Source organism: Aptenodytes patagonicus, chromosome 23 (assembly GCF_965638725.1).
Source record: "Aptenodytes patagonicus chromosome 23, bAptPat1.pri.cur, whole genome shotgun sequence".
Taxonomy (NCBI): Eukaryota; Metazoa; Chordata; class Aves; order Sphenisciformes; family Spheniscidae; genus Aptenodytes; species Aptenodytes patagonicus.
This window is the reverse complement of record NC_134971.1, coordinates 369,354-397,353: the sequence shown is the minus strand read 5'-3', so window position 1 is coordinate 397,353 and position 28,000 is coordinate 369,354. Positions and strand designations below refer to the sequence as shown.

General features: G+C 48.0%; 1 protein-coding gene across 4 annotated transcripts; it reads left to right on the top strand.

Moving 5' to 3' along the window:
- The first annotated feature begins 16 nt into the window (after positions 1-16).
- On the top strand, positions 17-27,966 carry USP28 (ubiquitin specific peptidase 28). Of its 4 annotated transcripts, none has more exons than XM_076358575.1 (26): positions 17-80; positions 3,526-3,603; positions 4,950-5,082; positions 6,332-6,443; positions 7,123-7,285; positions 8,190-8,276; positions 9,118-9,255; positions 9,694-9,767; positions 10,299-10,375; positions 10,756-10,904; positions 13,081-13,208; positions 13,378-13,473; positions 14,401-14,580; positions 15,779-15,993; positions 16,235-16,305; positions 16,629-16,857; positions 18,854-19,057; positions 19,598-19,737; positions 19,928-20,113; positions 21,047-21,142; positions 22,141-22,319; positions 22,414-22,492; positions 22,869-22,948; positions 24,055-24,178; positions 25,035-25,233; positions 26,713-27,966. In XM_076358575.1, the coding sequence occupies exons 1-26, from the start codon at positions 39-41 to the stop codon at positions 26,886-26,888; spliced, it is 3,435 nt and encodes a 1,144-aa protein (XP_076214690.1). In that variant the 5' UTR covers positions 17-38; the 3' UTR covers positions 26,889-27,966. The 4 variants fall into 4 exon arrangements, with proteins under 4 accessions (XP_076214690.1, XP_076214692.1, XP_076214691.1 ...); XM_076358576.1 differs by lacking the exon at positions 17-80 and adding an exon at positions 3,216-3,299; XM_076358577.1 differs by lacking the exons at positions 19,928-20,113; positions 21,047-21,142.
- Positions 27,967-28,000: the final 34 nt, after the last annotated feature.

Sequence of the window (28,000 nt, the reverse complement as noted above, 5' to 3'; positions counted from 1 at the left end):
GCTCCGCTCCGCTCCGCTCCGCTCCGCTCCCCGCCGGCATGACGGCCGAGCTGCAGGCTCCGGGCGGCGGCGGCGGCGCGGTGAGACCGCGGGGCGAGGGGAAGGGGGGGGGGGGTGCGGGGAAGGGGGCTGCTCCCGCCCGCCGCGGGCGCCACGGGGCCGGGGCTGCCGCCGGGCCCGGCCCTTCCCGCCTTGGCACCTCAGGCCTTCGCGACCCCGCTTCTCCTCAGGCCTGCGGCCCTGCGCGGGGAAGGGGGTCCCCGCGGCCCCGCCCGGAGCCCGGTGCCCGCTCGGTGCGGGTTCCCAGCGCTCTCCTCCCTGCCCGCGGGCAGGCACCTCTCCGTGGCCTTGCGGGCCCTGTCCCGCAGGGCGACGGCCTCGGTCTGCCGCCAGACGCCGTGTTTCAGCGCTTTCATTTGAAACGGTCTTTCGGCGCGCGCTGGGCTTGACGCGTCGTTCGCCTGTAAAACCTCAGTGGACGAAGTAACGGCGCGGTCGTGATTTGTTTTTGCGGGGTGCGCGCCGCCTGCCCTGTGGGAAGGGCGCGCGGGTGGCTCGGGATGGCCTTCTCACGACGGCTTCCTCCTCTGCAAAGAGCAGGAATTAGTTTTCTCCTTTCCCTCTCACGAAACCAGCGTCTTCTGATACCCGTTAACAAAACCTGTTGCTCTTAAACCTCAGGGCTCTGCGTCATTTGTCTCTAAAGGGATCCGGACCCGAGCGCTGAAAAGGACGGCTGGCTCGCCGCTCCTCCGCCGTGCTCTCGGCTCACGAGGTCGGTGTCCGTGCACAGGGGAGTGCAGCCCGGCATGTCCCGACCTTACAGGGGCGTCTCCGCTTCTCTGTAGCATCCCCGCGCTCTCGGGACGCGAGAGAAACGCTTCTGAGAGGCCAGCGTTAAAGCCGTGGGTGGGAGGAAGGGTATCGATCTTTTCATTGTGCGTTTAGAAACTGCGTTTGTGCGGCAGCTGTTTCCCACTCGCGCAGGGACGATGTCAGGACAGTGCCTGATGTGCAGGAGCGCATGGTGATGGAGGAGGCGTTCGCTGGCCACCGCTCCTTCCCGTGATGGATATTGCTTTGTAAAAGCCTCGGTCAGGAACGCAGGCATTGTTCCTGCTGCCGCCTGTGGGTTTTTAGTCCTCTTCGTATCCATTTTCCCGCTGTGATAAAAAGCGCAGCTGAGGTGTGGAGGCTGAAGGCCGTGGCTCTGCGTGCCTCTTCTGTGTGGCCGCCACCACCTTCCTCCTCCTGGCGCGCTGTTATTTCTGGAACCCCCTTGAACTCCTGCACTGCCCTAGCTCCCTTCCCCGCTTGCAGTTTCTCATCAAAACAAACTACTACTGAGCACGGTGAGTCATATTAGAGCTGAGAAAATGGCAAAACCTTTCAGTTTCATCGCTCACTGGCCAACTGTAATCTTTATCTCCAGTACCCTCCTTCCTCTCAGTCTCTTGGTTTTGTACTCATCTCCTGTTGCTGTAATTTAATACTAATAGCATTTTGGTTTGGGTTGTTATTTTTCCGGCAGGTAGGACTTTGGTTTGGTTTTTCAAGTGCAGTATGAATTAATAGCAGCAGCACGCTGGTGTTAATTACCAGCTCTGGAGCTTGTTTTAAAGCACCACGGTGCGTAACCTCAAAAAGCGATCAACCAGACTAGTTGTAGCAACAAAACCACGCGCACTCCCCAAAAACTTAACAAATTTGTTGCACAGAGTGTGGTTCCCGGTGGCTCTTGTGGGCTGCCAGTCGGCTGCAAGCCTCTCGAAACTTGTACGGGATAAGCTCTCCACTGTTAATACAAACCTTTCTTCTCAAAGGCTGAACAAAATCGCGCTGGAAGTCATTGGAATATTAAGTGGTAACGTAGAGCGGTGGATCGGTAATTAGCTTTTATGGTTACGGCAGCCTTTGTTAAATCCTCCTTTTGGTGAAGCAGAAAAAACCCTGAAAATCATGCCCTGTCCTGCCTCAGATTTTGTTATTGTAACGCGGTTTGTTAGCATGGGTTTTTTTCCTCCAACGGAAAAATACGCCCAGCAGCGTTAGGTGGGGTTAGCCCAGAAGCACGCCACTCGCTAAGGTAGCAAAATTAGCAACATGATATAAGTGGTTTGCCTTTGTGAAAGTGTGCCCGTCCTGGGCCTCGTACCCTTGGCTCCTTATCGTGCGGTTCCTCATCGTGCCCCTGGCTGGGCCCGAGGCTTTCTGGCACGTCTCGGCTTTTCTCAGGACTGAAAGAGTGCGCGGGACGGGTTGGGGGGGGGAAGGTGTGCGCACACACGCGCCTTTTTTCTTGTAAAAGTTGAGCAAAAGTAGTGTTTCAGGTGGGAATATCACGAATAACTTGTCAGGGGAATTCCCATCAACAAATAATCTAGGATTTTTTTTGTTTGTTTTAACCACCGATATGGATACGTCCTATTTTTACGGTATTTGTGTGTGGAGTAGCATCCGTCAGCGGTATGGATGGACGGCTGAAAAAAGTAGTTGACGTTGTTGGTTAAGATTAATTAAACATGCGCTCTTAAGAAACTGGGATTCATTGGACCGTGCTGACAGCAGGATCCTAGGTAGCCTTTATACATCCGGCATACGCGATACAGTCCCGGCTGTTTTTCCTGTTGTAACGTCCTTCCCATACTACGTGCAGTGCCGGTGCTACGGAGCTGTATGTCGCAGCGTCGCACTTCAGCCGAACGGAGCCGTTGGCGGCAGCAGCTGAACTCTGGCTGCGAAAGGGGTGTGGTGGGACAGGGGGCCTCGCTGCTGGAAGGGGCTCCTCGTAGAGAGCTGCCTCTCCCGATAGCCGGTTGACTGAAGTTATTTGTGGCTTGGTAAGCACAGCGACCGCTCCTGTGGTAAGCCAAGGCTGCAAAGATTTCATAAGTCTGTTAAAGAAAATTTCTGTAATCGTTGTTTTCAAGTGGTTGAACCAGTCAAAGAATAGGTTGACGGCCGTGGCTTAGAGCCTAGAGCCGGGTATCTCGCCAAACCTCGGGTGGCCTGTGTGGTAGGGGGAGGAGAAGCGACAGCAGCCTCTCGGGCCCTTATTCTGACACCTTATTGTCGGTGAGAAATGACATGCACAAGTGGCATGTGTGGCCAGACTTAAAATAGCCCCTCGCCGATGCCCTGAGAACACGCAGCCTCCTTATATGTCCCGCTGCACATGCCGCTGCTGCCTGGGGGAGGGGGTGCCCGTTCCCACCGCAGGTGCGGTGCCTCCGACGGGGGGGGAACGGCGTTTCCTCCCAGGCCTGCTGACGTGCTCATGAGGATACGACGGATTGAACGTTAGTCTGTATATGGGGGGGGGGGAGGGGGGAAATTGAGTGCGATGTTCAAGCTGACGTTGGTATTACTATCAGGCAAGCGTGACTGGGTTTTTGTGTCAATCTGTCAGTAAAAAGGCAAGAAGGAAGCAATACTCCGGTGAGCCCTCGGCAAGCCTTGCAGAAACAGCTTGATGTCTGTCCTGGTCACCTTTTCACATGAGCTTTCTTTATTTCTTGCATGTAGGATTGCCAGATGCTTTTAAACCAGCTGAAAGAGATCACAGGAATTCAAGATTCAGCTTTCCTCCATGCGGCTCTAAAGGTTTGTGCCTGTTGTCATTGTTCTGTGGAAAGGAGACCTCTGAATTTGTCCCAAAAGTCAGGCAAGTTCGGGCTCTCTCAAAACGTAATGCGCGGCTTGGATGTTCGCTGGCTTGTCTGTGGGCTGATAATGAGCTTGTCCTCGCTAAACTAGTCAGTGCGTGGCCCGTGAAAGCAATACAGCGTGTGCTGTGTGGAATAATTTGGTTGGCGTAGGAGGTGAAGGGTAAATCCTCCGCTGTTTTTCTGCCCCTCGCTTGTGCTTCATTCAGGTGTACTCGTGAGGCAAAACAGGTAACGCGAGGCCAGCGTTTGTTGGTGTCAGCAGGGAATGTGCGGTTTTGGGGTTCGTACGTATTCATCCACATCTGAAACAAAAACCCCACGCTAAGTTGAGAACAGTTCGTTTTTCTAACGGTAGACCTTAAAATCTCTGCTGCAGCAGCGTGTGCTATGCTAAAACATTGTAAACATTTCCTGGAAGTTTCGCTCCTACGGGGCTGTTATCCGTGCATTACGGTAAACACAAACTTAGTGGGTCAGAGTAGGTTTTTCTCCATGTAAACTGCTTCAGGAGTTCTGGACAGGTGCAATAACATCGGTATGCTTTGTGGCTGGTGGTTGTCTTGCCCGTCACCAGAACAGTCACCTTTGCTCCAGAGTGAAGGGACACAGGAATCTCAGGCACTCGGGGAAGCAACGTTTACCTGGAAAGATTCCTCCTCACAGTGCATGTTTCGGTATTTATAAATTGTAGGGTTAAACTGGCTGCAACCGCGTCGGTCTGGAATCATCAGACGCCGTCCATCCTCTTGAGATGCAGCAGCAGGACATGGGCTGTGCTGAAAATATACAAAGAGGCTTGTTTAAGGAAATCCTTAAATGTTTCATCGAGAAGTGATGTCCAGAAAATGTTAGAATAAATTTAAAGGAGTTTAGCCCGTAGCGATGGTCTGAAGAAAGCCCTAGCTCAGTAAGAGACGTATGTCTTGAAATCCACGGAGAGTTTTGATTCCTGTGAGTCTCTCCCGGTGGCCAAGTACCCTGTCGTGCTTCAGGCCTCCTGCGACTACTCGAATCTCTTGTGAGGGAAATGAAATTAGTTAATGGAGTCTATATTGTCCTAGTAATAAAGCCAAAGTGCTTTCCGATAGAGAAATTCAAGCCTTCGTTATTCTTGGTTTTTTACTGCTGCTTGTCACCAACAGATAGCTCTCTCCCATGGCCAGAGAAAGCAGAGTTGGTGGCGGTGTGCCTATCTCTACCACGGATGCATTAAATGTCATGCAAACGTAGATGAAGTAAGCCTGGCGCTATGGATTTCCCCCCCCCTTATCGTTCTGCTAGGCTGCTAATGGAGACCTAATGGAAGCGGTCACCTTCCTGACGGAGGAGCACGCTCAGGAGCCGGCTCAGGACGCGGCTGCTGCAGAGCCGTCCGCTTGGGAAGGGAGCGCTGTGGGCAAACAGCTCCCACAAAGTAAGTGGTTCGTCTCTCCTCGCCCTTAAGGTTTCACCTGTTTCGGCCTGAGCCGAAAGGGGGAAGTATCGGTCCGCCCTGCTTCTGCCAGTGAGTCCCTCCGGCTCCTGTCCTGGTGCTGATCTGATTTTGCCAGTACTCGCCACTTGCCATGGGACAGCCCAGGGGGCTAAACCTTCCTGGCAGAGGAGAGCTGCGTCCGAAAGGAAAGTGACTTAATAGCGTTTTAATAGCGTTTGTAGGCGACACATCGTAGTTACAAAGCTATCGTTGTTTCAAACGGTTGGTCTTGGCTAACACAGAAAACCCAGAAAGCTCCTAAAGCAGAGCGAGCAGCATGGAGAACTGACAAGGATCGTACGTTTCTTTCTAACAGCACCTGTGGGCAGAGCGGGCAAATTGAGTGTTTAGTATCGTGTTTTCATGAAAACTTAAAATGTTGTGTGAGCTAGCAATCTGACTACCTGGAAAATGTTTTTATAAACGTTACAGGTATTGGCAAAAGCGGGCCGTCAGTTTGGTACATTTAGATGTGAGAAGTGTAATTGTAGTCTGAGGTAGTTGAGAATAGTTTCTTTAAACCTTTTTGCTAATGACACATCTATTGACTGGAGCTTTCCCGGGTGAAATTATCACCGGACAGGTTCACAATGCCAAAAATCTGTGCTGGGAGCTTTGAAGCGACACCCGGAACAGTGCGGCTGCCCTTTGTTCCACTGTGTAAGGCTTCCACCTCTTCCAGAACTACTCGTTTTCCTTTCTCCTTCTTTCCTGCCTAGCTAGTACGTGAAATGACTCATAGCTGAGCATCCCGACACGAGCGAAGGAAGGCGATTCTGTGTGATTGTGCCGATTTTATTGAAATCCTTTGTTTCTCGAAACAGTGTCAGTTGTCAACACTGCTGTCAAGGCACAGCACATGTAAGCAGCAGCTGATGTTCCTGTTTCATTATTTCAAGAGATTTGAAATGTTCCCTCAAGCTCTGAATTTGGGTGTAAGGAAATCTGGCCAGTACACAGCTGCACGGTCTGTCCTGTTCTCCTCATCCAGCCCACTCAATGGCTTTTTAGGTTTCCTAGCACGATCCAGACTACGAGGATTTGTATTTAAAACTTGAGCTAGAAAATGACGCTCTGTCGGTTGAAAAATCATATTTGTGAGGTGCAACGTTTTCTAGAAGCTCCTTTTAAAGAGAACATTTGCCTGCTCCTGGTGGAAAACTGATCAGAACGCTGCCTCCGCTTCCAGATGTTACTGCTGCACTTACCCCTAACAACAAAGATGACCTCCACGCAGCCGATGCCTGCAGACCACTGGAATCGTCAAAAGCTCAGGCTGCGGAAAGAGATGCTGCTGAAAGGTCAGTGGGTCCGTAAATTGGTTTTGGTTTTCCCGGGTGTCGTAAGTGGATCCTTAAGCTGGTAACTGCAAGACAAACATAAATCCCCTACCAGATGTACACCTACTGCTTTTAGAAGGTGCTTGGGTCATTACTGCCTTCTGGGTAGTTGACCTTTACTTCTGGGGCAGCACTGCGAAGTGATGGTCGAAATAGAAAAAGCAGGTGTAGTCGTAGCTTATTGAGTCCCTGCTGCTGTTGCTGACGTGCCACACAAAAGGATGCTCTGCTGGCATTATGGCACCTGCTGAAAAAGCACCTTGAAATCTCCTGTGTCGATTCACCTCGCGCCAGTCACTACGTAGCCGTCTCCTTTCTACCGCGGGTCGGATTTGCCTCCAATAATGGCTAAGGGCACCCGTTTTGCACGCAGCTAGTTCATGAAGAAAAACACGCATATCTTATTACCTTCTTCCATCGTTCCAAATTGTCTTGCAGTCATGTTTTCCATCCACCTCACTCGAGAGCCGAAACCTTTCTGGAGTCAGATAAGACATCTGTTGCCTGTTGCGCTGGGTATCACCCGACAGCGCCCGGCTCTAGCGTCCCGCTTGTCACTAGAGGGGAGTACGATTCCCGTAGTTCTCAAGAATCTTTGTGAGATGATGTTTTACAGCACGGTGTGCATCTTTTGTGACAGACCACAGGAAGCGCATTCTGCTGAAAACAAAAATCGCTCCAAAAGGAAACGCTGTGAAGTCTGGGGAGAGAACCCCAAGCAGAATGACTGGAGAAGAGTGGGCGACTGGCCCGTTGGAATGAAAAATATTGGAAATACATGTTGGTTTAGCGCTGTCATACAGGTAACCTGATAGAAAAGTTCCTCTGGTGTTGCTGCGGTCCTGGAGTCAAAATGTTTATCAGTTAGAATTAAATACGCAACAGCTCTGTGAAGTGGTCATCGTATGCAGATGAGTGAATGTGACCGTGCTCAAATGAGACTTGTGTTTTTACTTGATATGACTGTGATTTATTCTGGCCGTGCTCAGAAAGAGCCAAAGAGCAGTTGAATAGACTGCGTAAAAATAGATACAGATACATATAATCTGCCTGTACGTATGTAGGGTTTTTTTGGTGCAGCGATGTCCAAATGCTTACTGAATGACAGAAGCTGGACTGGCAAAGTGAACTGATAATTCAGTTTTACTGCAGTTATTGTTGGCTCCATAATACGTGGCGTATCATGTTCCAGTTAATGGAATACACTGGCATAGATGCTCGAACGAATAAGCAACTAGGCAGCATATATTATTAGTGATAACCTAAACAAGAAGAGACAACAGTAAGTGGAACTAAGCGGATTTGTCTCTTCTAACCGTCTCACATCAGCAGATAGACGTTAATCAATCATATGTCTCCAGCTTTGAGAGGAAGGAAGAAAGCTTCGGACGGGCTCCTTTCTCACTGTGACTTGTTCCTGGATCCTTTCTCTAAGCTTGCCTTTGCAGAATAGAATACCCTTTCCTGAAATGGTTATATATATCCTAGAAATGGCAGGATGAGATTTTGTTCTTTGGTGGGTGCGAATGTGCTGGTCCGGCACATGGACTGCTCACTTCGTAAATGTTTATTTAGTAACACAAGGCCATCGAAGAATTAGAAGGTAACAAAAAGCTGTCGAGTAAAAGAGCGACAAGGGGGCATCAAATTGCAGTGAGTCAAATCCTCGCAGATGCTGACTGGTCTTTGCCTCTCCTTTCCTTTCAGTCTCTGTTTCAGTTGCCAGAATTTCGGAGGCTGGTCCTTGGGTACTCCCTCCCACAAAATGTGCTTGAAAGTTGTCATAGTCGCACTGTAAGTTTTCATCAAGTAACTCTGTAAAGTTTCCCGCTTTTGTGGTATACGGTTCTGCTCTTTCTCTAAGGAGATTTAATTTGGGGCCATCTGAGACTCCTGTGCCTATGCTAATGGCTTTCAAATTGTCAGGCTGCGTTAAAGACAAATTGGGGAAATACTTTCCAAAGATGGAATCGCTGGAGAAAAAAAATCAGATGCTTCTCGGAAAGCTTTCCTCTAGAGCTTCTTTCTAACTGTGGTGCGGGGAGAAATTTGTCCCATAAATCATCTGTGCTAGCTCCAGATTGTTCATTTGTTCGCATGCACCGTAGAAGAACTGGCATTTGAGCAGGTCTGAAGGTCCCTCCTCTAGCCCCAGTACCTTCTGAGACGGGTCAGCAGAAGGTGCTTAGAAAATATTTAGAGAAAAAGGCATACCTAGCATTATCCTTCGCTTGTTATATCGTTCTAGCTTGTGGCCATTTAAGAGACTTTGCTTTGCTTGCTTTCACGTGTGCTCTTGATGCTCTGAAAAACCCAAAGTGCAGACAGGATAAATTCATAAATTCACTGGGGTTTGCCTTCTGTTTTAGCAATTATGACTTCGGGCGCTCTTTTCTCTAAAGGTTTTGTTTCGGTTAAATTTTTGCTCCCGTGCATCCATCGGGAGACCAGATTGCTTCCAAGAAATGACACCGCATGTCTTTCTGCTTTTGTCCTTTTTAATGTCTCCTCTTTCCTTGGTTGTTAGCGTACCTCTTAAGGTATGTGCATGTAGTATTCTGTAGCACTTTGTTTTAAGATGCGGCTTTTTTTGAGTTGCAGGAAGGGTTTGGCTTTTCTTCTTTTTGCAATGCAGGGAAAAAGAAATATTGCATTCATGCAAGAACTTCAGTGTCTGTTTGCTTTAATGCTGGGGACACGTCGTAAGTTTGTAGACCCTTCTGCAGCACTGGAACTCTTGAGGGATGCGTTTAGATCCGCTGAAGAACAGCAGGTAAAACCGCGTTCAAAAGCCTTTTGCTTTCTTCAAAACAGCACTTGCAGCCACGGCAATCCTATTTCGCTTCATCCTGCTATTACTTTCAGAGGCCTCTTCCCGTGTTTGTCAACTGACAAGCAGCTGTCCCTGTGTCATTTAGGCGAAATGTACGTGCTTGCTAATTAAACAGCCAGCGTAACAGTGCTCTACCCAGCGCCATCTGGGTAGTTGGGTAGCGATCACAATAATGTCCTCTGATCTAGTTTTCAGATGAGCAGAGTGTTCATTATCAGTCTAAATCAGCACAGCACTTCAGTTTCACACTTCTTTCAGCTGGGTAGGTACAGCGACACCAGCCGGGTTGTATTCCAGTAGGTTCGTGAAACCGGTAGACCGTGAAAACGCTTTCTGGCTGGTACTAGGTTTGACTCTCGACTTTTGTCTCTCTTCTAGCAAGATGTGAGTGAATTTACACACAAACTACTGGACTGGCTGGAGGACGCGTTCCAGCTTGCTGTGAACGTCAAGTGAGTTTTTTGTGATCTCGGGAGTTTGGCCTGACACTGAGGAGAAACAGATTTTAAATGCGACGCCTTAATAAACGAGAGGGCTTTACGTGAAAATTTTGAGTAAATGAGAGAGCGCTTTTTTGTTTACTGAGGATGATGCTCCTTAAGCTTGAAATACGCTTATGAAGCGTCGTATGTACATTTTCTGTACACAAGCGTAGGACTTTATTCGATGCCAGTATGGCCTGCAGAATAAATAAGCTTTTTAGGGGAACTCAACAGAACTGGCGTACGCGAAAGATTTGGGTTTTTGCACCTGCATTTCACAAGGTAGGGCCTTAACCTCCCCCCCCACCTTGCCAGTGTAAGTGTTAGAATGTGCTTTCGAGTATGGAAACAGTCAAGAAGCTTCCTCTGTATTTCGTGCTTGGACAGAAAGCTTTACTTTTGACTGTAGGAAGATTCCCAAGCAAAGGCTTGGATTATGACTTGGGGCTTTTTTGCAGCCTACAGCTGCAAATGAACGTGCGCTTTTTCTTTCTGAAACAGGAGCCCTGGGGACAAATCTGAAAACCCGATGGTACAACTTTTCTACGGGACTTTCTTGACTGAGGGTGTCCACGAGGGTGAGTGAAGGGTTTGGTAGATCCACTTTTTAACTCCTTTGAGCGTTCCGATTTCTAGCAGTGATGACACGGGATTTTGTTGCAGATTCCTGATGGAATTGCCTAGTTCTTTAAACTCGCAAATAGTCTTCTTGATAAAATTGTCTGTAGCATTTATAAAGTCTGTCTTCTGAGAACTCACAAGCGCTCGTGTATTTGAAAGCACTTGTTTATAAGGAGCCTTACCCTGACAGATGTGTATACAGAGCGCTATATGCGGTTCGGTTCTTGCAAGTAGCGCCTCTGACTGGTGCTGACAACAAACTCCTGAGTTAAGCAGAGATTTTTTGTTCTCTGAAGTTATTAGTTCACGGGTTTTGTATCGTTTCCGTCTCATCCAGGCAATACTTTTTCCAAGATCGAAGCCTTCGGTCAGTATCCCCTTCAGGTAAATGGTTATCGAAACTTGAATGAGTGCTTGGAAGGAGCCATGGTGGAGGGAGAGATGGATGAGGCGACAGCATCTCAGGCAGTGAAGTATGGACAGGAGGTTCGTTTTACGTTTTGTTTTTGAGCTTTTGGTTGCCTGCTGCAGAAAAATGCAACGCATACAGCGCAGGGGTGTCTCAGTATATTTTGATAACTTTAAATGGCAATTGTAAACATTCCCTAAGAATCGAATAGAAAATATTTTCTGGATACCTGGAATCTCGCAGAAATGTATGTCAGTGTTACATGGTGAGACACTAAGTCTTTGCTTATTTGTAAAGATGTGTTGTCCTATATAACCAGTTCGAGGAGTTTGTTTTAAATTAAAAAGGTAAACATCTGCTTCTGATGCAAGTGTGATAAAGTCTCTCTCTTTCTGTTGAAGCCTACCTGTACCTGAGTAGGGGGAGAACCACTGCCTCCATATTTTCGGAGGGTAAAAGTACAGTGCTTAACTCTATGGTATGCCATTTGGAATTTGTATCTTTCTCCCTATTACAGTGTGTGTGTTTTTTCTTCTCATTTTCACTCTTATCTTCTGACTGTGCTGATTTTTTTTTCTCCTTTTTTTTTTTTTTTTAAATCTCGCGAATCACGAACCAATCATGAAATACTTAGTTGCAGCAAAGTAGAAAGTGCAGGTGTACCATTACATTCAGCATCCCGCATGTGTAAGAGCAGCTGAGAAGTTAGCGTAGAGAAAGACGGGGAAGTAACGTTAAGAAATTTGCAAAGGTGTCTGGTGTAGAGGGGGCAGGGAGAGGTTTTTCAGTTCCGTGAGAATGTCTGAAAAATGTGTTGCTGTGGTTTAAACTAGCAAAGGAGAAATGAAGTCTTGGGCGGGCAAGCCCTGTCCGACTCTGGACTCAAATGTTTGTTTCTGGCTTTCCTGGTTCCTGCCTGAAGCTGTTCAAACGCGTTTACAGCAGATGTAGATGAAACTGATGTAGGCTGGTGCCAGAGGCAAAGGGACGTAGGGAGCTAATCGGGCAGGTTCTTTTCAATCCAAGCTTTTTACTTCTGCCAGATCCTTTTCCGAAAGATAAGGGGAAATCGGACTAATCGTGGAGATGTTTTAATCGTTCTTTGTACGGATAGAAGGAAAAGGCTCTGGCTTTATGTCTGAGAAATCTGGCTGGAAAAACTTTGCATCTTAATTTCACTTCCTAGGATGTCGTGGCTAGAGGACTGCATGATAGGGGACGTAGAGAATAAGGTGCGTTTTGTCTTTTGAGAACGTAGGTGAGTGTACTGAAGCTCAAAGCACCAGTGGGATTAACGAGAACTTACATTTCTCCTAGACAATAGGTGTGTAAATCGTTCCTTCTCTGTTTTTATGTTCTCTTGTTCTGAAGGTTGGGCTTCTTCTCAAAAAGCTCTGCTACCTGGCCATTTCCTTCCAAAGTTTTTTAAAAATGATAAAAAAAAAAAAAAAAAAGACACTTTCGTCGTCAATATTTCAGACCTACAGATATGCTGTTGCACTTTGGTGTGGGGCAGATTTATTGTGGCAGGACATCTGACACGAGTCCTGCAAAGGCAAACGAGCTTAGTGTGCTCATCCCGAGTCCAGCAGGGAGCATTGTCTGGGTGGTGCCATGCTAAGGTAGGTGAAGGAAACTTCTGGCAGTGGATGCTGGAAGTATTTGTGAACCCAGGAAGGGAGAGAGGAAGCGTAAATTCAACCGAGAATTTTTCTTTCGGCATGGCTCTTTGAAACAGCGTACGAAACGTACAGACAGTGGGGTTTCTTCTCTGAATCTCCTCAGTTGAGTAGTTTGTAAATAGACCGAGAGAAGATAAGGAATCGGACACTGCTTAAGGACTTCCGCTTTGTTCTTCATCATTGCATGCGATCTACATTAGAAAAGAACTCTCTTGGAGGCTCATAGCTGACATCCAGAGTTTGTGTAGCGTCTGCTAATTTTGTGAAATTCAGTGCTGGACCTGTTAATAATCCATCAAGCTGGATGCGTCAGGCAATGAAAAGTAACTTTCTGAAAGCTATTATGAGGCTTTTTCGCGGTAAAAATGTAAAATGGAAGCGGAAATTTTAATCTTGTAAAATTTGGCTTTCTGACTAGTCACTCCGTGAACAAAATATATGCTACATCGGTATTTAAAGACAGACAGACATTTAGGCTCAGTCTAAAATCATTTAGGATCGGTCTAAAATGTGCCATTTAGCAGTCATCTTAAAACAAGTCCCTCTGGGGGCATTTCTGCTTTTGTTACAGCGCTGGTTTACAAAACTCCCACCAGTACTGACCTTTGAACTCTCCCGATTTGAGTTCAATCAGTCACTAGGACAGCCAGAGAAAATTCACACCAAGCTAGAATTTCCCCAGACTATTTATATGGACAGGTGAGTTGTTCTGTTGTACGGTACGTTTAAAGCTATTGCTTTCTTGTAATTAAAGAAATTAAAAAGGTCGTATGGGTGAGCAAGGAAGGATTCTAAAATATTTATGAAAGATTGCGGATGTTGGAGGCAAACAAATCTCACGTGGGCGGGGCTCTATTTCTCCGTTCAGGTACCTCTACTGCAGTAAAGAGCTTATTCAGATGAAGAGAGAAGAAATGAAGAGATTGAAGGAGAAAATGGTGATTCTGCAGCAGAAACTGGAAGGGTAAGTAGTCAGCTAGCTTTATTTTTGTGCCCTGTGGGAGCGGGCAAATGCTTCCTTTCGAATGAGCTTTCCGATAGAGGAGAAACTTGTAGAGGAAGGACAAACGGAACCGGGTTTGTTCCGAGAAGTGTGGAGCGAGAAGTGCATTTTCAAAACTCGTGGTTTTGATGGTTTCTGAATATTACTGATGCTGTTACAAGAAGAAAATTCTTTAAACAGTACAATTGTCACTGTCAGCTATGTTGGCAAGTTTCAGTGAGGAAGCCCAGTAATACATTAAAAAGAATCTACGTTATTTTTTATATTAGATGTCCCCTCCGGCTTAGCATTTGGCATTATGGATTGGGGAAGGAAGGAGATCGATAGCAAAGATCTGGTTTGTGGACAACCAGAAGGTTTCATTTTCCAGGTGCTTTGTGTAAAAAGTCCTTTTGATCAGCATTAAACTTGCTTATGGTTTTCATTTTTTAAAATGACAGTTCTGTGAACCAAGTGGCAGGCAAAGAGGTGCGCTGCGTCGCAGTAGCCCTGGTGGTGTCCGTGCTCGGTGAGGTTCTGGTGGGCATCATGAAAACAGTTTATGTTTAGGCCTGCGTGTAGCATCCTGCGGGGTCTGGCTGGGATGGAGTTAATTGTCTCCACAGCAGCCGGTTTGTTTTTGTGACTAAAACAGTGCTGATAGCACACCGGTGTTTTGGCTGCTGCTGGGCGGCGCCCCGCAGCCTCAAGGCTTCCAAGGTCCACTGGTGGCAGGTGGTGAGTGCGTCCCTTTGCATCACCTGGGTTTTTCCCTTCCTTCCTTCACTGGTGAAACGGTCTCCGTCCCGATCCGGGACTTTTCTTTCCTGTTGCTCCTCTGTTGTCCCTTCAGGTTTAACCACCCAGTCACACTCCTTCATTCATGCAACATCTTGGTCTTTTCTGTAGGTACATGAAATACGGCTCTGGCCCAGCCCGCTTTCCGCTGCCCGACATGCTCCAGTATGTTCTCGAATTCATCGCTACAAAGCCAGCTGTAGTTGTTTCTTCTGCTCAGGGCCCTCAGACAACACTCCTGCAGTCCCAAGCTGAGCCTCGTGTTTTGGACGTGCTTTCGCAGCCGAACGGGTTAGTAAACAGCAATAAAAATAATTCGTAGGAGAACGCTTTGCCTTTCAGCTAAAAGCTCCTGGTTTGCATTCTAAACTTTGGGCCCCTCGCTACAAGAAAGGCATTGAGGTGCTGGAGCGCATCCAGAGAAGGGCAGCAAAGCTGGTGAAGGGTCTGGAGAACAAGTCTGATGAGAAGCGGCTGAGGGAACTGGGGTTGTTTAGCCTGGAGAAAAGGAGGCTGAGGGAAGACCTCATCGCTCTCTACAATTGCCTGAAGGGAGGTTGTAGCGAGGTGGGGGTCGGTCTCTTCTCCCAAGTAACAAGCGATAGGACGAGAGGAAACGGCCTCAAGTTGCGCCGGGGGAGGTTTAGATTGGACATGAGGAAAAATGTCTTCACCGAAAGCGTTGTCAAGCATTGGAACAGGCTGCCCAGGGAAGTGGTAGAGTCACCATCCCCGGCGGTATTTAAAAGACGTGTAGACCTGGTGCTCAGGGACGTGGTTTCATGGTGGACTTGGCAGTGCCAGGTTAACGGTTGGACTCGATGATCTTAAAGGTCTTTTCCAACCTAAACGATTCTACAATTCTGTGATTCTAAAAGCGGATTATTTATCCGAGCACTTGTGAGCATGATGTAATGTACGAATGCCCGTGCAAGTAGTCAGTCGCTACTTTGCTCGTGATTTGGTTCTGTTTGTGTAAATATAACACCGCATCTAGTCTGTTCTTTTTCCTTTTCCAAAAGCATCACCATATTCCTTGTCTAAGCAGCAATTCTGAGTTAAATTATGTGGTCTTTTTGGTTAGGCTACTAATTTTTTTGCTTCATCAACCAGTAAATTACTGCAATATTGGACTGTTACAAACCTGGCCAGCATGGTTGGTTTACGCTCTAAATTAAGCTGAGTAAATACATGAGTTTCGTAGTAGTAGGGGAAGGAATTTTTACAATTGCTCGTTGTGGATCCGTGCTTACAGAGGTCTGTGAGCATTTTAGCTTTTGTTTGTCCCATATTTCAATTTGGTCTGTTAAGGTAGAAGTACATTTCAACGTAATTGTTCTCTTTACATTTTGTACCGTCCTGGGAGGGAAATCCTGCTCTGGCTCTGGAGCAGTTGTTGTTTGCTTTATTTCATATTGTTTTCCCAAAAGAGAAAAAACAAGAGAGAGACTGAAAAAGCTGTCCACTACTCTTGGATTTTGCTTCACAGCATACTAGAAAGGAAGGATACTGGGACTGAAGATGCAGCTTTCTTTTTGGCAAATCCCTCGCCGCAGCAAAAATCGAGTACGCCGCTCCAGCCTTCTGGTTCGCCAGCAGAAATGTCTGAACGGCCAGCTCCTCACGTGGTTTCCGAGGAAGAGCTGAACCTTGTTCGGACGTGCCTGCAGCGATGGAGAAACGAGATTGAACAAGACGTGCAAGGTTGGCCCTGGATGTATTTGTTGTGGTTTTTCTGTTGAACGCCAGCCTGATTTCCCCTCTGTTGCTTCACCTGGATGAGTCGTGATCCACAACTACTCTTGTGCGGGCTTCAGCCCTGGCGTTAAGTGTATTTGCTAGTTACTGCGTGGCTTCAAACTTTTCGAAGTGAACGGGGCCAGCGTAGCCTGATGAGTAGTCATTAATTGTGACGCGTTTCTCTCCTTCGTGACGTTCTTGGCAGATCTGAAGGAGTCTATTACCAGAATCAACCTGTCCATTGAACAGATGTACTGCGACCCTCTCCTCCAGCAGGTAAGAAATGCAGCTTCGTTAGGTAAATATTAAACTGATGTGGCCGATACTGTTTTTTGTCAGCAGCCGTCAGTTTAAGTTGTCTGCCTTACTGTATTTAAAAAAATCCCAACGTTATGATGAAGCAGAGAAAGGATTCTGTATGAAAGTCTTGTTGCTTTTTCCCTTAAAAGCCAGTTCTCACTTAGTAGGAAATGTACCATATGAATCGAGAGTCTTGTACCAGGCTGCAGCTATGAACATATTTGCAATTTTCGTACAGAGGTCGGACAAATTCATTTGCTAAAAGTACGTCTGCAAACTATGTCCATGTGAACTTGCAGGTTCCCTATCGTTTGCACGCGGTCTTGGTACATGAAGGGCAAGCAAATGCTGGTCACTACTGGGCCTACATATACGACCAGCCTCGAAAAAGCTGGCTCAAATACAATGACATCTCGGTGACGGAATCGTCGTGGGAAGAATTGGAGCGAGATTCATTCGGAGGCTTGAAGAATGCCAGTGCCTACTGCCTGATGTACATAAGTGATAAGGTGTCCCGCTTTGTTGCAGGTACTGGAGCCAAATCTGCTGGTTAATTAGACATTTGTGTATTATCGTGTCTCTCTAGCCTGCGTGATCGTTACGTTCCTCAGCTTCTCTTTGGCACAGTTGTCTTTTGACTGCGCAAAAAACTTCACCCCAGATAGAAGTGAAATAATTTGCTCCGTACTCGATTCATTTCTAAATCCCTGATAGGGTTGAAAACTGAAGAAAGAACTGCACTGGTGAGATTAGGTACAGTACTTTATGTATTATTAATGTGTATGAATATTCAAGCTCCCCATTCGCCGCTTTCAACATGCATCTACTGCTGGTGTTTTTCACTTTGACTCTTTATACAGTTTATATGCCAGTGTTTCTTTTATAAGGGCACGTGAAACGCCTCCTACTTTATTTCTCCCATTTTTATCACCCTTTCCGACTTGTTGGCTTGTTTTTTAGCGATATCGCTATATTGAACCTAAACGGGCTTTTTTTATGCAGCCTTTCCTAGCGCATGAGTTATTGGTAACAGTGGCTTAGACTTGCAAGTATGTTCGCAGTGCCAATGTATAAATAGTTATGTGGAGAAATTATCGTGCACGTGGCACTATACATGGCAAACAGCTGTAGAAGAACCTAATAATTTCACGCGTGGTTCATTCTGATGTAATAAATAGCAAGAAACAATGGCGAACTGGCATTCTGTTCATTGCTAAATGTGGCTGATGAGGATCTGGAGGTTGTTCTTTGTCTGTTCTCCTATGGCAGTTCCGTTTCTGAAATGAACCCATGATTCCCCCCCCCCCCCCCCCCCCATTTAATGCATTTTTTGTTGTTTTTCAAAGACACTTTGCTTTTACAACGGGCGCATAAGAAATATCTGGCGTAGAGAATTGCCATTTGCTTTTGATAAATTTTAAGACTTGTCTAAACCTGATACTGCTTGGGTTTTGTGCAGTTTTAGAACTGAATACTGAAGTAGATCTAAAAAGTGCTGAGAAATACCAGCGTGACACTCACGCTATGGAATCCGTCCAGCTCCCTACCTTTATACACTATGTAGTGTTGTAGATACGACGTCTCCAGCTGAATTGTGAATTTTCCGGCTACTGGCAGTTTAAATACTGTTTCCTGTTGTTGTGGTTTAACCCGGCAGGCAGCTAAACACCACACAGCCGTTCGCTCGCTGCTCCCCCCCTGCCCCCGACAGTGGGATTGGGGAAGAAAATTGAGAAGGGAAAAAAAAAAAAAGAGTAAAATTCGTGGGTTGAGATAAAGGCAGTTTAATAGGACAGAAAAGGAAGGGAAAATAATAATAATGATAAAAGAATATACAAAATAAATGATGCACAATGCAGTTGCTCACCACCCGCCGAGCGATGCCCAGCCAGTCCCCGAGCAGCGGTCCCCGCCCCCCGGCCAGCTTTCCCCCAGTTTATGTACTGAGCATGACATCATATGGTATGGAATATCCCTTTGGCCGGTTTGGGTCGGCTGTCCTGGCTGTGCCCCCTCCCGGCTTCTCGCTGGCAGGGCGCGAGAAGCTGAGAAGTCCTTGAGTGGTGTAAGCACTGCTTAGCAACAACTAAAACATCGGGGTGTTATCACATTATTCTCATCCTAAATCCAAAACACAGCACTGTACCAGCTACTAGGAAGAAAATTAACTCTATCCCAGCCGAAACCAGGACGCCTGTACAGTGGTAGCCCTTGAACAAGGATGGATTTCTGACCTACTGCATCAGCAGGCGCTGTTTCTGGAATTTCTCCGTGATAAATGCCATCCAGTGGTAGAACCAAACTGGTTTTTGTTTCAGATAACTGTCGATTCGTCTTTACTTTTGCACTTTTGCTTATGAGCCATCTTGAATTCCAAAGCTAGTAGAAAGTTGCTTTTTTTCCCCATTTATCCCTCGGCCAATTTGACTGTGGCTTTCCATAATATTGCGTATCTGTTTAGTCTCTAATGGCGGTGTCCTGCTACTGTGTGTTTTGTTATATGCCGGTCCTGCATTTCTTCCAGACAAGGATGATGGCTCAGAGGTTGGACAGTTTGAGAAGGAAGTTGAAGCCTTGCCCCCGGAGCTGAGACACTACATCCAGGAGGACAACTGGCGACTCGAGCAGGAGGCCGAGGAGTGGGAGGAGGAGCAATCTTGCAAGATTCCTCAGATGGAGCCTTCACCTGCTTCTGAGTCGCAGGACCTCTCTTCTGAATCAGGACCAGGTAATACCAGGTCTGAGTTTGCAAACCGTGTTGAAACCAGTAACAGCCAGCTGGCCAAAACTACCGCTGTGTCGGAGCCTTGCATAAATTTCTAGGTATCGAGGAGAAACTGTTGATGAGGTAGCAAAGGCAGCTGGTGGAGGCTCTGTCCTGGCAATACGGAAGGCTATTCTGCTATTTTTGCATGTGCATCCTTCCAGGCTTGTCACCAGAAATGCTATTTTCCATTCATATAATCATAATGGGCTAATCTCATTTCACTTCCAGACCTTTTTTTTTTTTTTTTTAATAAATATCGAGTAGAAAATGTTGGAGTGCCGTCCTCTGGAGCGGGAAAGCGTTACTCGGCAATCCCTGATGGTGTGTGCCATACCCACAGAAAAGGGGTACGCACAAGCTCACGGTGAAATGCCTTCACCTCTGGGATGAACGCAGCAGCTGTTTAATCCTGCATAGACAAGCTACACAACATTTGAGAACGAGAGAGGAGAAGAAATCTTGCCGTTCGTGCTCACTAATACCACACCTCTGTCCCAACAGATCAGTCTTCGGTCTGTGAGCAGAGCGTGCGCTCGCTCTCCTCTGAACACGCCATGATTGCCAAGGAGCAGACTGCCAAGGCCATTGCAAACACCGCCGACGCCTATGAGAAGAACGGCGTTGAGGCAGCTCTCTGCGAGGTAGGAGCTGGGCCCTGGCCCAGGAAGCAACCCGTTCGTGTCTCTCTATTATTCTCCTTGACAGACCTTTGCTTTTTCCATTTCTGTGTAATTCTGTAGCTGTGCCACGTTGCACTCGGTCCCCTTTTGCTTTCCTGTGTTTTGCTTTGGTTTTTCTTACTCCTTTTCTTCTTTTTCTTCCTGGCCACAGCCCAAGGAGGTAGAACCAGTGAAGGCCCAACCGGGAGACACAGCCCTTACAGTTCAGGCAGAACAACCACAGGACGCTAAGGAAACAGAGTCTGCTGCCCAAACTAGCTCACAGGTCTCTGAAGTGGAAATCCCCAGCGTGGGGAAGATTCCCGTTAGATCCGATGCAGACGGATATAATGAGGAGGTACAGATCCAAGTGCAGGGGTTAATTACGGCCGGTCGTTAACCTATATCTTTGTAGTTAGCTGGCTTTGAGCTTTCCCAGGATTGGGTGCGATAGTAGTCTGTCACGGAAACAATGCCATTTGCAAAGTACGTGTTCCCACTGTGGAAACGAAGGCGGCCAGACCAAATCGTTCGGTAATTTCGTTTCTAAACGCCATCAGGAAAGCAGCTCTGTAAAAGCGCTCAATCGTTAGATCTGCACGTTGTTCCTTGAAGTCGTCTTTCTGGCACAACTGTATCAAAATCGATCCTAGTGGCATTAATTTATTTACAAGCCTCTTTACTGTCTTCAGTTAGAGTTTCGTCCCCTCTCTCAGAGAACATTAACCGCTAATGGCATAACTGACAGTAGCCTGGCTACTGATTTTTTTGAATCCGACTGTTTAACCGCACTCATACGTACTCAAGCGGTGTTTTGGAAGTTCAGTCTTTTTCACAAGTGCGGTCGGACTTCACATAAATACCGAGACCGTTACTCCTTGAGTACGTTTAACATATGCTCGTGTGAAGTTGGCACAACGAAATGCTCTGCTGCGAGGCACTGCTCTCTTACGTGTATTGCTTCAGAAGATTGAATGGGACACGGAGGGGTTCTGGCTAGCGTGCTTTACGTTCTCGCTTGCTGAATGTACAAATTCAGGGCTCGGAGTGACCAGCCTTTAGACCTTTAAGTGCTTAAAAAAACCCTGCATGTAAAGTGCACGTGATAGGTGGAGTAAGTAGCATACAAGTAAATCGCAGCTGTGGCTTATTCCACCTGTATTCATACGATTGCCTGTAAACCTTATCTTTCGAAAATTTATTCCTTCCTTCACCGTGCCTTCTCTTCTTTCCCTGTCTGTTACCGTTTTCCTTGTTCTTGTTTGTGCTTCTTTTCCTGCTTCCGTGGTAGGTGATGCTGAGTCCGGCCATGCAAGGTGTCATCCTGGCTATTGCAAAAGCCCGCCAGACCTTTGATCGAGATGGGTCTGAAGCGGGGCTTGTTAAGGTATCTTATTTGTTTGCTAAATCCAGTAGTATGGATGTCTGCTTTCACAGAATGAAGAATCTATGCTATATTGACCTAATCGAGAATGCGAAGGGAGTGATTTGTGCAGGGTTTTTTTTTAGTTAATGGCCTCTCTGTCCTGCATTTCTGTTTCTGCTCTTGTATTGTGACAACACGTCCTTCAGTTCCAAACAATTCTTAGAGCCTGTAAGAGCTCCCTCCTCCCAGGAGAAACAGCAGCCTTTTTTTTTTTTTTTACTTTCCACTATTTATTCTGCTTATTCTTTTAGTATTGGTAATTCTCTCTTGATCTGGATTATAAAACGTAGACTTTCTCTGCGTGCCTTTCAGAATCTGTTGTCTAGGACCGCAGTGCGATCGTCAGAAAATAAACCAGCACTCATGAAATTTTCTTTTTGGTCCTGAGCGTGCACGCTTACTGCAACCTCTCTTGTAAAATGTGTCCTCAAGAAACGTATGCGTTGAACAGAGGGATTTGAAAGAATAAGCACTGCTGAATACTGAACCTGGTGGTGTTAGATTTTACAGGCAGGTAGATTTAACTAAAAACGCCGCATGGGAGAAATCGCCCGTGCTATTACTCTACGGGAGTACAAATCACAAGAGGCTCTTGCGCCTTACTAGAGACACAAGCGTGTTACAATCGATGTGGACAACCTCAGCACTTGCAAGAGGATTACCAAGACTGTCTAAGGCAGCTATACGCCCCCCTCTCTCTGAAAGGCATTTCGCCACCTCGGGGCTTGTGAAAAGCGCACGCTTCATGCATGTGGTTTGCCTTGGTGTGGATGCCTTTTGTTTGTAGTTCCAGGTGTTCGTAGGCTTCCGTTCACCGCTAGAATATAACCAAGCAGCGGAGGCTAGGTATCGCCCGCGGGAATCCCATCGTTGCAGGACGGGTTTAAGCTTCGTATCGGCTGCTGCGGCATTCCCACGGCAGGAGAGTGGAGGTGTGAGTACGTGCGTCTCGTTGGCAGGCGTTCCACGAGGAGTACTCCAGGCTCTACCTGCTCGCCAAAGAGACCCCGACCCCTCAGAACGATGCCCGGTTGCAGCACGTGCTCGTTTACTTCCTGCAAAACAATGCTCCCCAGCAGGTGGTGGAACGGACCCTTCTTGAGCAGTTTGCGGACAAAAACCTCAGCTACGACGAAAGGTTTGTGCCGTGGATTCCGAGATGAGGCTTTTCTCATCTGGAAGCAGCCGGGGCCGTTGTTCTGATTTTCTCCATCTCTGCTTACACGGAGCAGGTCAATTAGCATTATGAAGGTAGCACGAGCAAAGCTGAGAGAAATCGGTCCTGACGATGTCGATATGGAGGAGTACAAGGTAAGGGACCAGAGGGCCGCCTTTGATCCTTCGCGCTGTCACAACTGGTGCTGTCCAAAGCAGCACGTGGGAAGCGGGGAGCGCAGCGCCAGCCAATGCAGCAGTCGCTGGCGCGCCTGTCGGCAACTTCCTTGCTGTCTGAAGCGCGTGTCTGTGGAAGGATGCAGAAAGGGAGAAGGAATACACTGGAAATCTCCTGAGCTTTGAGGAATGTCCGTGCAGTTGACTAAATTGATGTATGTGTCGCTTATGAGAGATGTTTAAACCCTTCGAAGGGTAAAATCTGATACGCTTTTGAGTTGCGAAGGAATGTCAAACGCGCGTGTGCTTGTTACGGGTGAAGCTGACGCTCAGCTTTCTTGCTGCTCCTCAACAGAGATGGCACGAAGACTACAGCCTTTTTCGCAAGGTGTCAGTTTACCTGCTGACAGGGTTGGAGCTCTACCAGAATAGAAAGTAAGTTGCTTTTAATTATGTGTTTGGATGAGATAAGCTATAGCCTAGAAATAGAGGCCGCTGTGACAGAACTCCTCCTTTCTGACCCGCGATGGCCAGTTTGAGCTCAGTCTTGTGTTTGAGGCCAATGGGCTTTCTTTTTGACTTGCTGATCACCCTTTCTCGAATCCACAGCCAACCTCGGTTAACAGTTTAAACATTATGATGAGGTACTAGCTAGTTTCTTAGAGCTTCCCCTAATTTTTCCCTCTCTGAAGCAGAGCTTGGTATTTTCATTTCCGGAGATGGGTTTGCAGGAGTGATTGCCATCACTTACTTCCCCCCCCCCCCGGCTTTGGACTCCTGTATTAAAATTAAACTGTCTTGAATTGGACGTTCTACGTTGCGCAAACACAGGCTTTGGAGTTCTCTAGACTCTCAAGAATTTGAAAAGGGCCTTTTTTTCTCCCTACTGTTTCAGAACCTGTATTTTACATAAATAGTGCAGTATGGAGAAGGACAGTGCCATTTTGTGAAAGGTTTGTAGTTTGAAAAGTATTTTTCCAATGCGGAAAATAAACTGGCTTTCAGAAATTATTCATGGATGGAAACAGAATTGAATTCTGAGGCGGTTACCAGCGATGAACTGCCAAATTCAGGTGGGCAAATTGACGAGAGGCTGGGCGAGAGCGCGTTAGAGCTTCCCTGAAGCGACCTACTCTCTGTCAGCTGTTCTCTTTTCTCACCAGGGGTTTATAAGCTAGAAATATGTAAAGGAACTGAAAACGTGACCACCTGCACGTCTTTGAGCACTCTCCCAAAGTGCAAAGTTCCTGGAGCAATATGGAAAAAGGTCTTCACGCTCAGGCTAAGTTGTACACCAACTTGGCTTTCAGGGGCTCTTCCTAAGGTGCTCGTTTGGCACACTGGGCAAAAAGGAACGTTAATTGCTTGACACAGGGCGTCTGTTCGTTTTTGGCAAGGAAATAGAGTTTCTCCTGTCGGGCCTGATCCTAGTGACCATTCGGGCCGAATGGAGAGTATTTCCCGAGCTGCCACGGCTGACTGCGCTGCAGCTGTGACCCTGGCAGAGCCTGTGGGCTGGAGAGCTGACACTCTTCTCCTAGGTTCCAGGAGTCGCTCACCTACCTGGTCTACGCCTACCAAAGCAACACCAAGCTGCTGGTGAAAGGAACCAACAGAGGAGTGAACGAGTCGCTGATTGCCTTGTACAGAAGGAAGTGTCTCCTGGTTTGTATCGAGGAGCTCTACGCTTGTTCTTAGAGAGGAGGGGAGGGAGCAGCCTGGGTGACGTCGGCTCCTGTGGCGCGGTTCACTTACCGGCTGCTCGGCGTGCATTGCCCAGGGAATCGGACCGTACCACGTCCCCTGTCAGGAGCAGGCTCAGTTAACGTGCTGCATTTTCAGGGATGGTTCGGATGCTGCTGAACGTGCTCTTGGGTTTTAACTCGGTGCTCGCGTTGTTAACTCAGTGGTTGCATCGTTTTCTGTCCATTCGCTTCCTCCCCCCCCAGTATTTATTTCTAATATTAATGGCTTTCTCTCTCTGAGTGCAAGATGATGTCCTTTTCCACCGGGGCGAAAAACCAGCATAAAAATGACGTTTTGTTTTTAGTTCACGGTCCATGGTTGCCAAGCCCGGTGTAACTCTCTCTCTTGTGCCTATTACCGTGGCTTCTGCCCCTTACTGAGTACCAGCAAAGTAAGTAGTATAGAAATCTAGGAAATAATAATTCAATGAAAGAATGTGCCATACGGCTCTCGGGGAATCTGGGTAAAGGTGAATCTGGATCTCGGCATCTTAAAACCAGAATTGTAAACAAGCTATCTGTACTCTGTACGTATATATAGTAAGTGACACCTATGTATATGAATATGTATATATTTATCAGTTTGTTTCCTGTGGTGCAATTCCTGTGATTAAAGGTGGCTATTCCACCAGAACCTGGCGCCTGGTTCTGTTAGTCGCTGCGTGGCCATCGGTGAAGGGGCCCGAGCTGCGTGCCTTTCCCAACAGCATGCTGGTTACCTGAGGTCCATGCTTGCTTTTTGAAAGTCTCTCCCCTGATTCTCCCTCCTCCCCTAGAAGCTGAACGAGGTGGCAGCATCTCTGTTCGTAAGCTGTGAAGAAGCTCGTGTGGCAGAGGGCATTACCATCCTGAACGAGCTGATCATCCCCTGCATGCACCTCATGAACAACTTTGAGATCTCCAAAGAGGACCTGGATGCCATCGAGGTCATGAGAAACCGCTGGTGCTCCTACCTGGGACGAGAAGACATGGACGGTAGGGAACGGCTGCCGGCCTGCCCTTTGTCATGCTGTTTGTGGGCAGGGCAGTGTCTAGATCCGAACTAGAAAGGAATTACAGGACCGTTTAAAACACTTCCTGAGATCCCTGGCGTTTGCACTGTAGCACGTCGGGGTGCTTCCGACTCTGAGAGGAGGAATGTGTTTGAATCGTCCGTTGAATTATGCCGTAGAGGAATTTAATCTTCTTTTGCATTAAAGCTGCAGAAGAAGGATTCCTCTTCCCTGAAATGCGAAAAGCCAATTTCAAAAGAAGGGCTTAGCATTACCTTAGAAGGGTTTTGGGTTTGGTTTGTCTTTCTGAACGGAGGGTTCCCCATAGATGGCAGGTGAACGCTGGCAGGCTGAGTTGCAGAGGTGTGCTCCTCTTCGGGAGGGAGGAACAGGTTTTACCTGTGGCCAGAAACACGGCCAGCGTTACAGGAGACTGGATGCGGGAGCAGATTCGGAGGATCTTTGCATTTTGAAGAGAGGTTTGTCATTTTATGGCTGAATTTCGGTTCTGGATAGCTGTTCTTGTTCTGTATTTCCTTCTGCAGTCTGGAGTCGGGCTCCCACGACTCCTCTCAGGTTGTTTTTGGTACGAGAAATGGGTTTCGACCCCCTTGATCTGTGTCTGAAGGTTTGGGGAGTCATTACAGGGGTTTTGTCATTAGCAGGGGGTAAACTTGCCCCGGGAGAATAAGGCAAAACCACAGAGGTTTATTCTCAAAGCGCTGTTGTAAAGAACAAAAGTTGGATAAATGTATGCTAGTAGGCAAGTTTCCCATTCTTGGCCTTGCCGCAACGGCGTTTACCCACGGGGAAGATTTTAAAGAAACAGAAGGAGGCTGCTTGCACCTCCCGGGTCATGTGAGCTAGCTCGAGCGTCACCCCCTTCTGCCTGCGTTCCTTCATCCGAAGTGCCTGTCCTTTAACGCGCGGTCCGGTGGCACCGGTGTGGCCTGCTCCTGGGGGACAGTCCTTTACCAGGACCGGACGATGCCTGCTCAGTACGGGCTGACCTGCCGAGGTCTGAGACGTTACGGGCTGTAAAGCGCGCTCCGTTTCCTTCAAATGCCAAGTCAGTATTTGAGCGTCTCCTTGAAACACGTAGTTACTTCTGACTCGCCAGCCGGTACAGCGCCTTTGCTGGGAAAACGCGATACCCTGGTGGGACGTGGCACTGTCCCCAGGGCAGCCAGGTGGCAGTGGAGCCTTCCCTCTTTACGAGCCCTGGGTAGGTGGGCAGGACTTGAGGACTGAGTGAGACCCAGGCCGGCAGCTGGTGCGACGCCTCCTCTGCCTCGGCAGACGCTGCTCATCCCTGCCTGGGGGAGATGGGCAGTTTTCAGCGCTGGGAGACGGTTCTCTGAAAGGCGTCGTAGCTTTTTAGCTCGCGGCCCTGGAGCCCTCTGCCATCTGGTCTTTTACTGTTGCGGTGCCACTGACTGTTTCATCCTCTCCCCCTTGACAGCGAAACTGCAGATGAAGCTGGGCGAGTTACTCCCCCGGCTCCTCGACTGCTCCACCGAGGTCATTGTTCTGAAAGAGCCCCCGAAGATCCGGCCCAACTCCCCCTACGACCTCTGCAGCCGGTTTGCAGCCGTGATGGAGTCCATTCACGGGGCCTCGACCGTGACTGTGAAATAGACCACGGACTCCCCGCCGTGGCGTGGTACACACACCGCAGGCCGCCTGCCTGCCCGGGGTCCTCCCGTCGGGCAGCGTTTGAAAGGGAGAGGGAAGAGAAAGGGGCGATTCGGCTTCAGAGCTGTGTTCTTTGTAAATACGAACGAATAAAAAGCAGTATTGCACTTTTGAGATAAAACGTTGAGCGGTAACGCGAAGGACCTGAACCACTGTGCTAGCGTGAGGCGCTGGGTCCCTGGCAGCACCGTCCCCTGCCGTGGGGTCCCCGGGCCATCTCAGGAGGTTCTTCTGTTCTGGCAGCTCTCTAGACGCGGGTCCCTGGGCCTGTGACGGCAGCAGAGCAAGAGACCGGCTCCTCTGGTGAGCCGGGCTGCGAGCTGTCGTTGATCTGTCAGACGCATTTACCTCTACCCGAATGATCAGAGATTATACATTCAGATCTTGCCAAGCGCCTGCTAGCAGGAGTCCGAGTTGTGTGATCGGGAGGCGGAGGGGAACGGTGGCTCACGCTCTCTACCGTGGGGGCAGTCACGCGTGCAGCTGCATATCTTGGTCGAGTCAAGCGGGCGTTTGCCTTTTGTATTTTAAAAGACAATATGCAGGAGTCTTCCTCTGAGGAAGGCACGAGCAATTAGTGGCAGCGACAGGAGACGGGACGGGGCTGTAAAGATTGTCTCCCGCACAATCGTGCTACAGCGATAGCTTACCGGTTGTTGAGGGAGATCACGCCGCCCCAAAGGATATTCCCCTCTCGGATCGGAAGGCAAACTTCCTTCTCGCCTCTGGTGGATTTTTCAGTGCCGGATTAGTGTTGATGACAACTGCGAGGGCTAGAATCAGCTCCTTTTTTGTTGGTGGTGGGGTTTGGGTTTTTTTTTTTCCAGTTGACTTTCTGTAAAAAATGTGCCCCGTTTGCATTTCCTTTTGGGGGCAGCCTGTACTTGGCGTTTGAGCGGCGGCGGCGGCAGTTGTTTTAAACCAAATGTTCTGAGTGGAGGGGGGGAATCCTGTTTGTTAGGACTATGCAGGTTTTTCTAGAAGTGCAATAAAAGCCTTTGTTCTATGTTAGAATGAAAAAGCTCCCTCCGTGTTTTTATTTCGCTCCGGTGCTA